This window comes from Amblyomma americanum, chromosome 1 (genome assembly GCF_052857255.1).
Source record: "Amblyomma americanum isolate KBUSLIRL-KWMA chromosome 1, ASM5285725v1, whole genome shotgun sequence".
NCBI lineage: Eukaryota > Metazoa > Arthropoda > Arachnida > Ixodida > Ixodidae > Amblyomma > Amblyomma americanum.
The window spans coordinates 142,981,315-142,995,142 of record NC_135497.1 but is presented as its reverse complement, the minus strand read 5'-3'; the positions used below and the strand labels follow the sequence as shown (position 1 = coordinate 142,995,142).

Genomic DNA, 13,828 nt, shown 5'->3' with positions numbered 1-13,828 from the left:
GCGAAGTCTGGGAGTTGATCGGCGCTGCCACTCAATGTACTTAATAGCATGCAAGTTACTGCATCCATTCACCTGAACATCAGCATAATGGGCTTATAACTGCACACATATTTATCACCTTGAGCCGGTGTGCACGGGCCACCGGCAGGTTCACTTGTTCCCAAGTAATGCGTTCTTTTGTAAATAGCACAGCATGGTTTAATGGCACGTTTTATGGCATTTAATATTTACTTGAAAGTGTTTTTTAATATGACCAATGTAAGTATTTGATTCGAGTAGAAAGAAGTCTGGTAAGTTCTTGCGCGGTCACATTGGCGTGCTTAGAATAGCGTACCTTAAGTGTGCTAAAAGCCACGTGCTTTTTCATTGCATCATGCATGTGTCATGTTTCATTATGTAGTCCATGATCGCGAAGCTTGTTTGGAAAGAAGCAGCCGCAGGCATGCTACTAACAGACACGTGGTAGGATTGAGAGGGGACGCGGCAGTGAAAAGTGTTTTCATTATGCATGCGATATGTAACTAAATTTGGTGCAAATATGAAATCGCTACGCTAGTTTCAGTGGTGCGTTTTATTTTTAGCTTTACCTGGTGCAGTTCTTGGGTAATTATAATTAACACCCTCATCAAGTCACCCCAAGGTCTTAAATAATTGAGCACAAAGTGCGCAAATTTTTTATACCAGCATGTTCACAAAGCCCTGTTCTGTATGATGATGCTATTAGTTCTTTTTTTAGGTGATCATGTACTTATGCATGCATAGTTACATGAAAACATTTCTTACAAAAATAACTACCATAGTACTGCACGTGTAGGAAAAAAATCGAGAAATTTATTACACTCCTCAATGTCTCAGGAATCGTTTGCAACAAATAGGATCGTTCTATTTTCATGCGTTACGAAATTATGAAGGTTTGAGTGATGCCCATTGCAGAAAATGTGAAAGGCCAGAAAACGATCCTTAACGTTTATTCTCTCGTTTTTGGCCTCTTCGCTTGTGCTTTGGTCAAAGAAATGAGACACTGAACTCAATGAGAACCTCAAAGAAATTACCTCACAATTTTCGACGACCACACATCTAGAAAGCGTCATTTATAAATTTCTACTGAATATTTTGCTATAATTTTTCACCAAAAAAAAAAAATTCACCCAATCGACCAGTTTAACAAGGGGAGAGAGAAGTCGGCCTGGCTGGTGCGTGATCCTGCGGCTAAAAACAACGCTTAAGCAAAACAGAGGAGAATGGGGGCACGACACTGTCCCCACTTTTCGCACAGTGCGACACGTACGTATGTCAGCAGATGGTGAGCGCACGTCTGCTCTGCCGAAACATCGCCAGCATTTCCTCTGACTACTGTCCCGAAGTAAAATCATTCTGGCTAGAGCAGAGTGTCAAAAACTTCCTATTTTGTTCAATGACTAGTGTAGAAATCAACGGCAGAAATGCTTTCTGTTTACTACTACCGCAAAATTTTGAACAGGTGCCTCCACCTATGCAAGGGCCCCCCATAACTTCACGGTTAATTTCACATTTCGGCACCATTCCGAGAAAGCACCCCCCCCCCCCCCCCCGCCCCTCCCTCTTCGCGCCCTTATCACGCACCGCGCCCAGGCTACAGTGAACTAGAATATTCCCAGGCAACCCTGGCCTGCCCCATCCAGTCCAAGAGTCCAATCCAATGCAATCCTGCTTTTCAAGCCATTCGCAAGCCCATTCGTCACGCACCATTTGTCTTGTTTTAGTGTTGCCAAGTCAGCAATGCATTCATGTACAGTGGCGAAGAAACTTGAGGTCATACTAGTCATACAATGGCATTGGGAAAACGGAAGGAACATTCGCCAAACGTTTCAAGACTGCAAGTTCAACCGGAAACGGATACGGGAATGGGACAAGAATTTCGAGAAGTTGCTTCAGAAACCTATGGGAAAGCAAAACTTCGTAGAAAGTTGAGTAATGGCACACCGGTGTTTAGTGAATGCGTGAATGATGCGTTCTTCGGGTACTTCGAGCGGGAAAGAACGGCAGGACGTTTTAAATCCATGTGCACTGTGCTTTTTTTTTTCTGGCGGGAAAATGTCGCCACCATCTTGAATTTTGGCGCCGTTCCAGGATAGCGCACCCCTCCTACTTTGCCAGTAATTTCGACTTGCGGGGGGGGAGGTGTCTTGCTCAGAATTTTACGGTAACCATATATACAATATACAGTGGTGAACTATTTCTCTGAATGCACCGCACGTGGCCAACGCGAGCTCGTGTACTTCGAGAAATTACTAAGTTGAAAGCATCAACCGTTGCTGTGATCCACAGAAACTGAAAACGCGGCTACAAACCTTGCAATCCCGCGCTCAACACCTCTCCGCGACGTCACTCCCTGGCCTTTTGCCTACCGCGAGCCCGCTAGCAACTGCAGCGCCACCTCATTTGTTTGCAAACATGCAGGAGGTCTATAACCTGCCCCTGCATTATAATCTGCAACCCTAATTTCCATGTGAAGTCTGCTCATTGCTATGAAGGCGACCCCCCCCCCCCTTTAGAAATCCGCATACAGCTCGCAAGCCTACTCTGCGATTGCAGTTTGTAAATATTTAGTGTGGCTTATACGTGAGATCGTACAGTATATTCTAGACTTACCAAAATGTAGGTCATGCACAAAGGTCAATCACAAAACCATGGTCAAGTGAACTAATATTGCAGAAGTACAAATAGGGCTTCAAAGTGTGAACCTTTTAAAGCAAGAAAAAATTTGGTCACAGTTTACTTGTGGACCAAATTTTTTTGTCCATTTTGTGAAAAGGTTACTTGAACTTTGGCGTAGTGGCTATAGCATTCAGCTGCTGAGCCCAAGGTCACAGGAATGAATCCTGGCCGGGCTGGCCTCATCTCAGTGGAGACAAAAAGTGAAAATGCCCTTGCAACGTGTGAAGTCAGTGCATCCTAAAGAACCCCAGGTGATCTAAATTAATCTGGAGCTCTCTACTACAGCAGCACTTACCGTCCACATTCAGCACTAAGACATCATACCTCACATACCACTTGATATTTGCTTGGTATTTTGAGTTAACTGACAGTCAAGGCCATCTAATTTTACAGTTAAGTACAAAAGGCTAGAAAAACACAAGAATACCATTGATGCATGAATTATACACTTTTTTGTGATTCTTGCTTTGTATTGTCAGGTGACGTATGAAAATGATTGAAAAAGCCTATCCCGACAATATTTCATCAAACAAAGGCATTGACTTTATATGTCAGGAGTAGTTATTACTGAGACATTTTATATATTAACTTGTGTGCATTTCATTCTTATCCTGTGATTTTACATAGCGAATTTTTTTTTTCTTGCAGAACGTTTCTGTGAACCCTAAAGATGAAAAAGATTTCAAGGTATTTGTGCCTCTTTTGTGTATTTAAAGAGTATATTTAAGGCAACACTAAAGCAAGTTGTGTCTTTCACTTGATACTGTTGAAAATACTGCATAAGGTGATAAATGATTAACTCTGCTTTCATTTTGAGGGCTTTCATTTGTTTTAGATTGCTGAAACAGCAAGAATTCGCATTGACCACATCAGTGGTCATGCAGACTGCTCACATGACATTAAAAAATAGATTGCATGTCATTTTTTGTTTTCTTGGCTTCAGCGTGGTTGCCAAAGGAAGGATGTGGCAAATAAAAAAATTCAAATTGAGCTTTATATGTGAGTGGGCTTTTTTTATTCCTGACAGTTAAGCAATCCGGCATGCTTACAGTGCGACTGTTCACTGGTATTTAGTAAGGCAGAAACTTGGGCTAGTTGGATATTGTTTGAACTCATATTTTCTAGCACCCTGGCCTTACTTTCTTGTGACTCATGTCTCGAGTACCGAATCTGTGTGAGTCATCCCCTCCCTGTCCTAAAATGATGATGATGCCTGTTTTGCAAATGGGTCTTGCCACATGGGAGCACAATAAGGCTGTTCAGTGTTTTCTTATTTCCCCCATATTTTTGTACTGCCATTATTTGTAGAAATAAATATAGTGTCAACGTGCAGATTAAAGCTCCTTCCTTTTTCCTAAAGGGCTATTTAGGACACAGGGTTCAGCTAACAGCCTCACTGCATTGGATGTATACCTGTATACATTTGTGAAACACATTAACATAAAAATTTGTTTGAAATTTAATATATTTTGTTAAGTAAAGCTGGAGTGACATTGCAGGGCTGCTAATTTCTATAGCCTAAGATGTATGAGATATCTTTAAACTGACTCTTATTATATCAGTACCTTCCAGTGTTGGCTCAGTTTGCTTTGACTGTTGATTCCAAGGTCACGAGATCAGATGCCAGCTGCAGCAGTTGTATTTTGATGGAGGCGAAATGCGAAAACACCCGTGTGCTGTGCAATGTCACTGCAAATTAAAGAACTCCAGGTGGTATAAATTAATCCAGAGCCCTCTACTACAGCGCCACTCATAACCCATGTTTTGCTTCCGGACATTAACCATCGTAGATCACATACCATATCTGGTATCGGTACAGTAGACTCGCAATAATTAGAACTCGGATAATTGGCGCTTTCAGTTAATTCAAATTTTTAATTTTTGGATGGCCGGCTATAGGCATTTTGAAGCAGCATAATTTTCACCGCGGCTTAGCCTAATTCAAACTTCTTGTCTTGCTTTAACACTCCCAGCACACGAAAGTGCATCAACCGAGGTCTGATACATCAGGCTAGTGGTGCCACATCAGCTGAAAATTCCCCGGTCTTACCTCGACATGGCAAGCAATCATTCAAGTACCCCTCTTCAAGCCTGAATTGCGTGAAGCAGTTTGCCTGCGCAAGCTCTGATGTGCACGCAACGGCAAGCGTACTCATAATCGAAAGGCTCCCCTGGCTGCAAAATTTTTTTTCCTGAGCCTCACTAACAGCCCGCGGCTAAAGCGGCTATTAGCCGCACATCAGGCAGCGAAGTCCAACTGTATGCGTTTCAGGCGCCAATTGGCGCATCGCTGGTCTTTTTTTTTTTTTTGCCAGTGTAGAAGCTTGGGTGAGTTAGTGGCAGGTCATTCTGTTAGCAGCGCAAACAAGAGAAGGAGACAGGAAGAGACTTGCACACAGGCGCTCACCACTGTGGCACCAATATGCACTCCCCTCACTTTCGTCTATGTGGTTTTTCCTATGCGCTGAAAGTGCACGCTCATCACGAGTTGTGTGCGCAGTGAAGTCTCCTCACATGAAGGCCACCACTTGTGTGAAGCTACACTGCCACTACCACACAGTTTGCTCCCAGAAGCAGACGACCATTGCCCATTTTCTCACCAATTAAATTTACTATGATGCGCAGTGATTTTTGGTAGTGTCTTTAGGGGCCATTTGGTAATTCTACTTTAGGATATTTTGGACATTTTGGAGTTCCAATGAATGTGGGAAACCAATTCATTACTAATAGCTTCTTTTTTCAACCAAACAACCAGCGGGAGACTGCTGGTTGAATAAAAAAAATCAGTGCCTGTCACCCATATTTTGTATTGTACTAATTCATTTCGCAATCTTTGTATAGAGAAAAATTTCCAAAAAGAATATTTGTATTGTAGATATCCGTAAAGAACCGACCACGATGGCTCAGTGGCTTTGACATTCGGCTGCTGATCCCAAGGTCGCAGGTTCGATGCCAGTCGCAGCAGCATACAAAAATGCCCATGTGCAGTGCGATGTCAGTGCGTGTTAGAGAATCCCGGGTAGTCAAAATTAATCTGGAGCTCTCCACTATGGCATCCCTCATAGCCCGAGTCGCTTCGGGACGTTAAAACCCCACAGTCCAGTTATCCATCAAGCAAATGATATTTAGTCTTGGATCATAATCAGATGAACTCCTGATAATTCAAACAAAAATATTTGGTCCCTTGAATTTAAAATTAATCATAGTCTACTGCACCTGTCTGCACTAAATTCCACTAAATTTCATGAGAAATAACCATAATAGTTTCAATTGCCATATCAGCAGTTCATGCTGTTAGCGATATCGCTCACGCTGAGAGCACAGCAAATGTGAACAGCCTCATGGGACAGAATGAATCTGAGCATGAAACGTGGCGAATGTGGACTGCAGAACATGAAATTCATTTTTTACAAGTACTATATGGGTGATGCTGAGTTGTCTTTAGTGTCCTTTTAACACTCATTATATTTTTTATTTGTAAAGCTGCAGCTGGTAGGATCTAGATACTGAAAGCTTTGGTATTCACTGATGATATGTTTTCTACATTGAAACATAATACATATTCAATCAAACCTCTGTCTTCTTGTTGTGCTACTTTTGACAAAATTACGTCATTACGTATGTTTGCTGTCGCAGTGCAACAGCCAAATTTGAGAGCACGCCTACAGCAGTTGTCAGCGCTGTGCCATTGTGTTAATGAGTATGAGGTCGCAGGTTTGCTGCCTAGTCATGTCAGGTCATTTCAGTGGAAGAAAACTTTAAAAAAATACTCATGTGTTGTGAGTATTGGTACGCATTAAACAGCATTTGCAGGCAGAAAACATTTCACGGCCCTTGAGGCTTCCACCACAGGTGAGGTTCAGCTTTGAAACATACAAATCGATATGTCTTTGATTTCAAAACTGAGAATGGACAGCACTTTTGCAAACTAGGAAAAAACTGCATTGCTCTTCAAATTGTTTGCTCTGACTGGCCAGTTTGGTAAACGATTTTTCTAGTTGTTCACAGCACTATTGCTATTGTTTTGGCAGACAAGTTAGACAAGAAAGTTAGTCTGATCAGCGAGCTGTGGCTCGATAGCTGTGCATATCTTTTATTGAGTTTGTTGGTTCGTATTTTAGAAGACCTGGTACTGAAAAAAATGGATGGGATAGGGCTAAAAACGGACACAGGGCTGGTGTGAATCAGTGTCTGATTTGTATGCAGGATATGCTGGGACGTTTGGTGGCAAAACTCTGCTGGGAGGTGCGTCTGGCACTGCTACCACCAACGCACCGCTCGTTGGTTGGTTCTGGTCTCGGTCAGGAGTCTGACGGGGGCAAGTGCAATATGTGGCCAGTCCATACCCAGGGTGAACGTCTTGGGCCGTGGTTACCTCAGTGCCTCCGCTCTATACGGTATGCCAGACGCAGCTGAAATGAGCAGCTTATTGCACTCTCTCCTTTCTGACAAGGTGGTGCTGTCCTTTGTGGCAGAAATGACAAAAGCAGGGCCTACTTCTGTGTACCTGCCACTCTTTTCTTTCGATCTCTGTATTGTCGAGGCATCAAAAGCTTCGGAATGATGGTGAGGTGATGGCGCCTGGAAGCTTTATTTGCTTCGTGTGAAGGAGTCTGAGAAGTATGGATACTTGTCCGTTTGTTTTTTTCCTTTCTGCAAGTGTCTTCTCTGCCTGTGCAACATGTGCTTAGCGACTAGAAAAACAAGCAAACGGACTCCTGGTCAAAAGTTTTTGGTACAGCTACCTGGGGCCAGATTACACAACTGTCAATTAGGAAAATTGTCAAAAACTTGTCACTAAGGTGTCAATAAGCCTCGCTCCTATTGGTCGGTCGTGGCCGGCGGCCATTTTGCTTTTTTGCGTCATGGGTGGCTGCAGATGACGTCATGGATGTGGCAGAAGTGATGACGTTGCACACCTAATTATGCAGCCGCTATTTGACAGTTTTTTGTCACAGTTTTGAGGCCGTCAATTTGACCGTTGCCTTTGTGACAGAAAAGAAGCAGACTGTGGAGTGGCTGTGCGACGAACTCGCCGTTGAACTGGGAGGTTTGCGTGTGAACGCGCTGTCGGTGCGGCGGCAGCTGCTGTGTGCATTGCAGTTATTTGCCATGGGCTGCTTTCAGGCTGCCGTTGGTAGCGAGGCGCACATCGGCATCGCACAATCGACGGTGAGCAAATGCGTGCGGTAGGTACTGCAGGCAATCTGCTAACATAGCGCGCAGAAGGGGTGGGCTCCCGCGGTCACCTCTGTGCCACAGATGTATAAGTAAAATACGCTTTTGCTGGCAAAGCGCTTTATTTTTCCCAGCAAATTGCACTTCGTGGTCGTCTTCTGTTTCACAAGGGAAAAGAAACAGATAGCCACGCATCACATACTGCAACACCTCACCTTTTGGCATTTTTGTCGTCGATCGAAAGAGGCGAAAAACACAGACTTCAACAAGTCGTCTTCGTCGATTTCGTACCAAGCGCTTCTTGCAAGTCCGCTCGGTAGGCACGCAGCCTTCACTGCATTTGTTGAAATTTTTCTGCGCACTTGGGTCAACCGGACTGTAGCTTGACTTCAGACGCTGCGTAACAAACAATAAACACGGCGTAGAATCGGCTGCTTTCGTGCAAAGTGGCTTGACGTTTTACTGCCGTCAGTGCATCCCCGTGGCAGCAAAAGTTACCCACCAGCCAATTTATTAGCACAACTTCAAACGCTTTTTGTTTTGCTTAATATTTTTGAACTTTAAACACAATGTTTTGGAAAAATAAAATATTAGTTATTTTCATAGTTGCTTATTTCTATTTCTTTTTACAAAAAATTTAGCAGACGGCCCCTCGAATGCTCTCGGGGCGCCGCCCTGCTATAATTGGCTGATTCCTCGTTGCGTCACGTGGTGACGTCTCGTCATTTTGACGTCACTGTCAATAACTTGTGACAGAATTTGTCACAGTTGCGTAATCTGGCCCCTGATCTGAATTAGAGGCCAGCATCTTGCAAGAGACAGGTGGCTGCTTGTCCTTGTTCAGCTGTGCCGTTCTACACGTTTTAAAGAAGGTGGCCTGGGTTGTTTAACCTGCCTGCTAATTTGGCTGTGGTTTACTTAATGAAGTGGAGGCCAAAAGAGCCAAGAAACTGCTGTCAAAATCATTGTGGATTCTTGGATTCCTTTTGAAGTGATGGCATTAATGGGCATGTTGCAGGGCTTACAGTGTAACAAAAACACAGTGCAAAGGCCAAGTGCACTCTGGCTTCTCAAGTACACCGATGATGCTCCACAGCTTGCACTTTGTATTCATGCATCTCAAAGGAGGGAAATGTTTTGTTCATTGTTGCCTTTCTTGGCTTGTTTCACTGGCTCATTTGCTTTTCACCTACATTGCGCCACTTTGCACACTGATGAATGATGCCAGTCCAATGGCTATCGAAAGTGCCAGAAGTGGCTGGTATCATGCTAACAAAGCAAACTTTTTACAAGTATGCCAGTGCACCGATCACTACTGTAATGTTTGCCTAAAAAGTAAAAACACGGCTTTTATCTTTGCCATGACTAACATGAACCCTTGTTTGAGTCATAAAGAGACAGAAGAAAAGGCAGAAAGGTGCCAGGGAATGCCTGGTTGGCTAGTCTGCTTGTGGGGAGGGGGATTAATGGAGCGGAAGAGAAGAGAGAATGAAAGTTCAGTTCAGTTTGTAACATGTTCATGTTGTACTTTGGTCTGTAACAACAAAGGTCTTTAACACATTGAGTCTATAGTCAGGCGCTCAAGCCTGTGTCTTTTATTATTTAAGGACTCTCTTGATGGCTTTCCCAGCACACAAATGTTGAAGCCAAGGTCCCAGAATCTTTGCTTTTGTTTGGAGACGTGAGTCCAAGCGGTGGAGTGCTGCTTTTAGAGACACTCGCTGACAGTCAAAATGGGGAGCAGTGACAAAGTATGTGCATAATCATCTCTTTGCACCTACAACAGTGCTCACACCGTGGTGAGTCTGCCATTGCAGTTAAATGGAAATAAGCATTTGTGAGCACCACTCCCAGCCACATACAACACAGCAGAGTTGTATCGCAGCACAGGAGGCCAGGCGGTAGCTTGAGTTGCAGTAAGAGGTCGAGGTTGTGCTGGTGACAAGCCAAGTTTCCTGAAGCATTCTGTGAATACAAAGGCGGGGAAGTGAAGTTGGAGAAGTGTGCTGTATGAAAGAAGGTGCTTGTTGTGCATAGGAGGTGCTGCTTGATGGCAAATGCTGCTGTTCTTTTCTGGAGCGTCAAACTGGTCATGCACCATGTCATCTTGTACCCTGTTCTTGTCACTCACTTGACATTGCCTGGCTGAGTGACAGACGCCTGTGACCGCCCTCGCTGTTACGTCACCTTGTCGCTTTGCTGCCTTTGTCGCGCACATGGGAGCCCCACTGACTGCACCCAAATGCATGGCAGTGACAATTTTGTTTTCATTGTTATTCGCGCTCTCACAACGTAGCACAGCCAACCTACTTGTTTTCATCCATTGCCACTAGGACTTTGTGCATGCACTAATTGGTCGTCCTGAAGTCGTCTTTCTGGTTGTGGAACTTGTGAGGTTTACGACTCCTGTGAGATGCATAGCATTGTGGAAGACCTACAGTGAACTCCTGTTTAGCAAATTGTTCTAAGCTCAGTTCTCTGGCAGGCTGAATAGTTGGGGCATCAGTTTTCAGTTTTTCACAGAAAAAGCACAAAGAAAAGTGTGTTGAGCAAAAATTGTTAAATATTGGACTGACGGTGTTCCCACTTTAAAGGACTATAGGCAGCAAATTTTTGCTTGCGTGTTTTTTCTTTCAAATGATGCGTTAGACATTCGCATACATCGAGCACCCTGTGTTATTCATGTACAACCGCCAAATAATTTATAATATAATTTCTTCTTCACGCTTTTTCGTTTTCATCGATTGAACGCCGACTGTGACGTCAAGTTGATGTTTTGGTCACGTGATCCACTAGATAAACTGTAGTATAATCGCCGACAAATAATTTTTTGTCATTCCAGGTTTTGGAAGAGGCTCGTTTAAGTGTCGTGAATTAAAACTACATATCAGCGATTATACTACAGTTTTTCTAGTGGATCACATGACCAAAACATCAACGTGACTTCACAGTTGCCGTTCGGTCGATGAAACCGAAACTGAAACAGCATGAGTGAAGAAATTCAATTATAAATTATTTAGTGGTTGTAGGCAAATACCACCCAGTAATCCATGTATTTTAATGTCTAACGCATCGTTTGACAGAAGAAAATGCGCAATAAAATTAGGTGTCTATAGTCCTTTAAGTCGTTCACAGCTGTCATCTCCCTGCTTTGATGTGATAGCAGTGAAAATGACATCATGGAATGGCAAAAAAAGAATGGGGATTTGAGAGGGCAGAGGGCATGGAAAATAATTTTTGGAGCAACGTTGTAGGTGTTCCATTCCACATTGTGTAGCTAGCTATATTTGGCACAGATGTTCATCCACATCTGATGTGACAATTTAGAGGGTTTACTCAACTTATTTAAGATAGTTTTGGGACCCCTTCAGGCAACCCTTTACGTTGCCTCAACCAGTTAGAGGGACAAATATTTACTGATCACCATATGAACAGACTGGGCGCCCATGTATGGCCAGCAGTTAACACTGCACGTCACAGCTGCCTTTGGCTGCTCAAGAGGCAAAATATGCAAGGGGTAGTACTCGAACCACCTGTTCTGCCCTGCGCCACTTGGTGCCTCTAAACAGCCTATAACAGTGAACAACAAATGTCGCACTGTTGAAAACTTAGCGTGTAAACCGATGTCCTGAACGCCTTTTGCATCATTTTATTAAATTTCAGGCAGTGCTACTTGTCACTTCTAAAGCTGGAAATACCTGAGGAAAATACTGCTCAAATTCAGCAGCTCATTTTCGATCTTCGTGTGCACTCAATGACCTGCCTTTTTGGACAGGCATCTGAAGGTGAGACAGCATATAGTACATGAAATAAAGGAATCAAGGTTTGTTGAGGCTAAAGGCTCACATTTTCTTGTTTTCATGTGTTCTGGTCTTTCTCAGATGTGCGAAACCTGCTCAAGTCAGAGGTGTGGCGACTGGAACAAGATGATCGATGTGGTGGCACGACACAACTGGTATGTCTTCAGGGCATTACAGTATTTTAAAATTTTTGCTTATATAATAGTTTTATATGAATCTTAATTTTAAAAATTGTCATTAAAGCCAGGACTGTATACGTGTTGGTGTGTAAGGTACTGAAAGACAGTACATTGCGTGTACAACCCACACGTACTAATTTGAGTAATGCAGAAATTTGGGCGACAACTGATGCAGAGTTAAAAACTGAAATGAACTAAGAGTGTCTACCTGCCGTTGTGGCTCGGTGGTTAGAGCGCTCGGCTACTGAGCTGGAGTTCCCGGGTTCGATGTCAGTGCACGTTAATGATCACCAGGTAGTCGAAAATATTCCAGAGCCCTCCACTACGGCACCTCTTTCTCTGTTTCTTCTTTCACTCCCACCTCCCTCTCTTCCCTTACCGCACGGTTTGGGTGTCCACCAAGATGTGAAACAATTTCTGCGCCATCTCCTTTCCTCAAAGACCAATTTTCATTTTTCAACTAAATGTGTCTTGACACAGGAAGTGTCACTGCTTAGTTGTTGCTGTGCAGTTTGAGGCTTCGTTGCCTGGGGCTATTCGTAAGCACTGCAGAATACAGTCATGCTGTCAGAACATTGATGTGTTGCCATGTTGCAGGGACTTGCTGAACTGCAAAAATGCTTTCTTAAGCCCAGAACATCTACAGCCTTGGAAGTTGTTATGGCTGTAATACTTCTGCCCTCTTCACATGCACTGGTTTAGGCAACATCAAGCATTCACCTTTTTTGAGCCGCACCAATTCATTGGGAGATGTTAATTTACAATTTGTTTGTTTATTTGTGTATGTTGCAGCCCCTTATGTTTGAGAACAGAGTTATTGAGACCCTTCAACTTGTTCGTGAGAACATCCTGGTATCTGGACCAAAAGAAATGGAGGTGAGAGCTAATAAAATCTGCCAAAGTGAATAAGGTCAACTCTCCCAGTTAAAAAGTTGTTCTTTTTCTGAAGAATCTATTATAATTGAGCTGTTTTGGCCCTGCTTTAGGTGTTTGAACAGATAAATGTTCAAGGGGCCATCAAGCAGCTTGCACAGGGTGTACTTCTGGCCTTTGTTGAGACGCTGGAAAAATGTGCCTTGAGTCCTGACCGCTTGTCACCTATGATCGACTCTATTGGGTGAGCAGCCTGCACTTTCTGTACTTTTATCGTACTGACTTTGCATGGCTACTTAGAATGCTGCTTTTCTGCTTGATCAAAGCTGTAGAACATGTGACAGCTGCAAGGAGCCATTTATGAAGGATACAATGTGCAGTGTTAAAGAATAAGGCCCCTAATTTTCTGCGGTGGAAAATTTTTAATTGCACAGATTGAGAACAAAGGATCTGTAATATTATTCCGGGGGAAGCCTTTCGCGCACAATGGACCGCCATGCTGCTGCTTCTTCCCTTACTGCGTTATGTTTCATACTACACAGTTCCATGCCCGTTCACCGCTTTTTTCTCTTCTTTCACTGTGCCTCACTGTTTTCTCACTGGCCCTTCTTCCTCAAGGCCAATGTCACCTTTACACGTTTGTAACAACACTTTCTCGCTAGTGCGTGCCGTGCGCTTTGCCTTGATGGCCCAAGGTCATCAAGAAGTAGGCTTTTTCTTGCAGCTCACAAGCCCAGTGGGTGAGCTTGCTGTAGGGCAAAGCAACCGTGTTTTTACATGGTTTATGCAAAAGCATGCTGGTGCTAACAGAGGGAGACAACATGCACAAGACAGGACTGGCGCCAGTCCTGTCTTGTGTGTGTTGTCTCGATTTTTTAGTGCCAGTACACTTTTGCGTAAACCATGTCATGCTACAACCAACTAGCTCAAATGAAAGTCTTGTTTTTACTTTTTTTCTTTGATCAGCATAAAGTATATTGTAAGAACAGTGAAAAGCTTATTCGTAGCTTGGTTCCATATGGAACGTGAGGTGCTTTCTGAAAGCAGATTATTGAAGGAAAAAGCGCACATTATATTTGTGCAAATACGGCAATGATGCTT

General features: G+C 43.5%; 1 protein-coding gene across 1 annotated transcript in view; it reads left to right on the top strand.

Moving 5' to 3' along the window:
• The window catches only part of Sec5 (exocyst complex component secretory 5), a 50,717-nt gene that overhangs the window by 22,843 nt on the left and 14,046 nt on the right, over nt 1-13,828 (top strand). The window contains exons 14-19 of the mRNA XM_077647094.1: nt 3,346-3,384; nt 6,904-7,094; nt 11,539-11,660; nt 11,757-11,830; nt 12,647-12,730; nt 12,841-12,971. Coding sequence (XP_077503220.1) covers nt 3,346-3,384; nt 6,904-7,094; nt 11,539-11,660; nt 11,757-11,830; nt 12,647-12,730; nt 12,841-12,971 — 641 coding nt within the window. The remainder of the gene's footprint in view (nt 1-3,345; nt 3,385-6,903; nt 7,095-11,538; nt 11,661-11,756; nt 11,831-12,646; nt 12,731-12,840; nt 12,972-13,828) is intronic.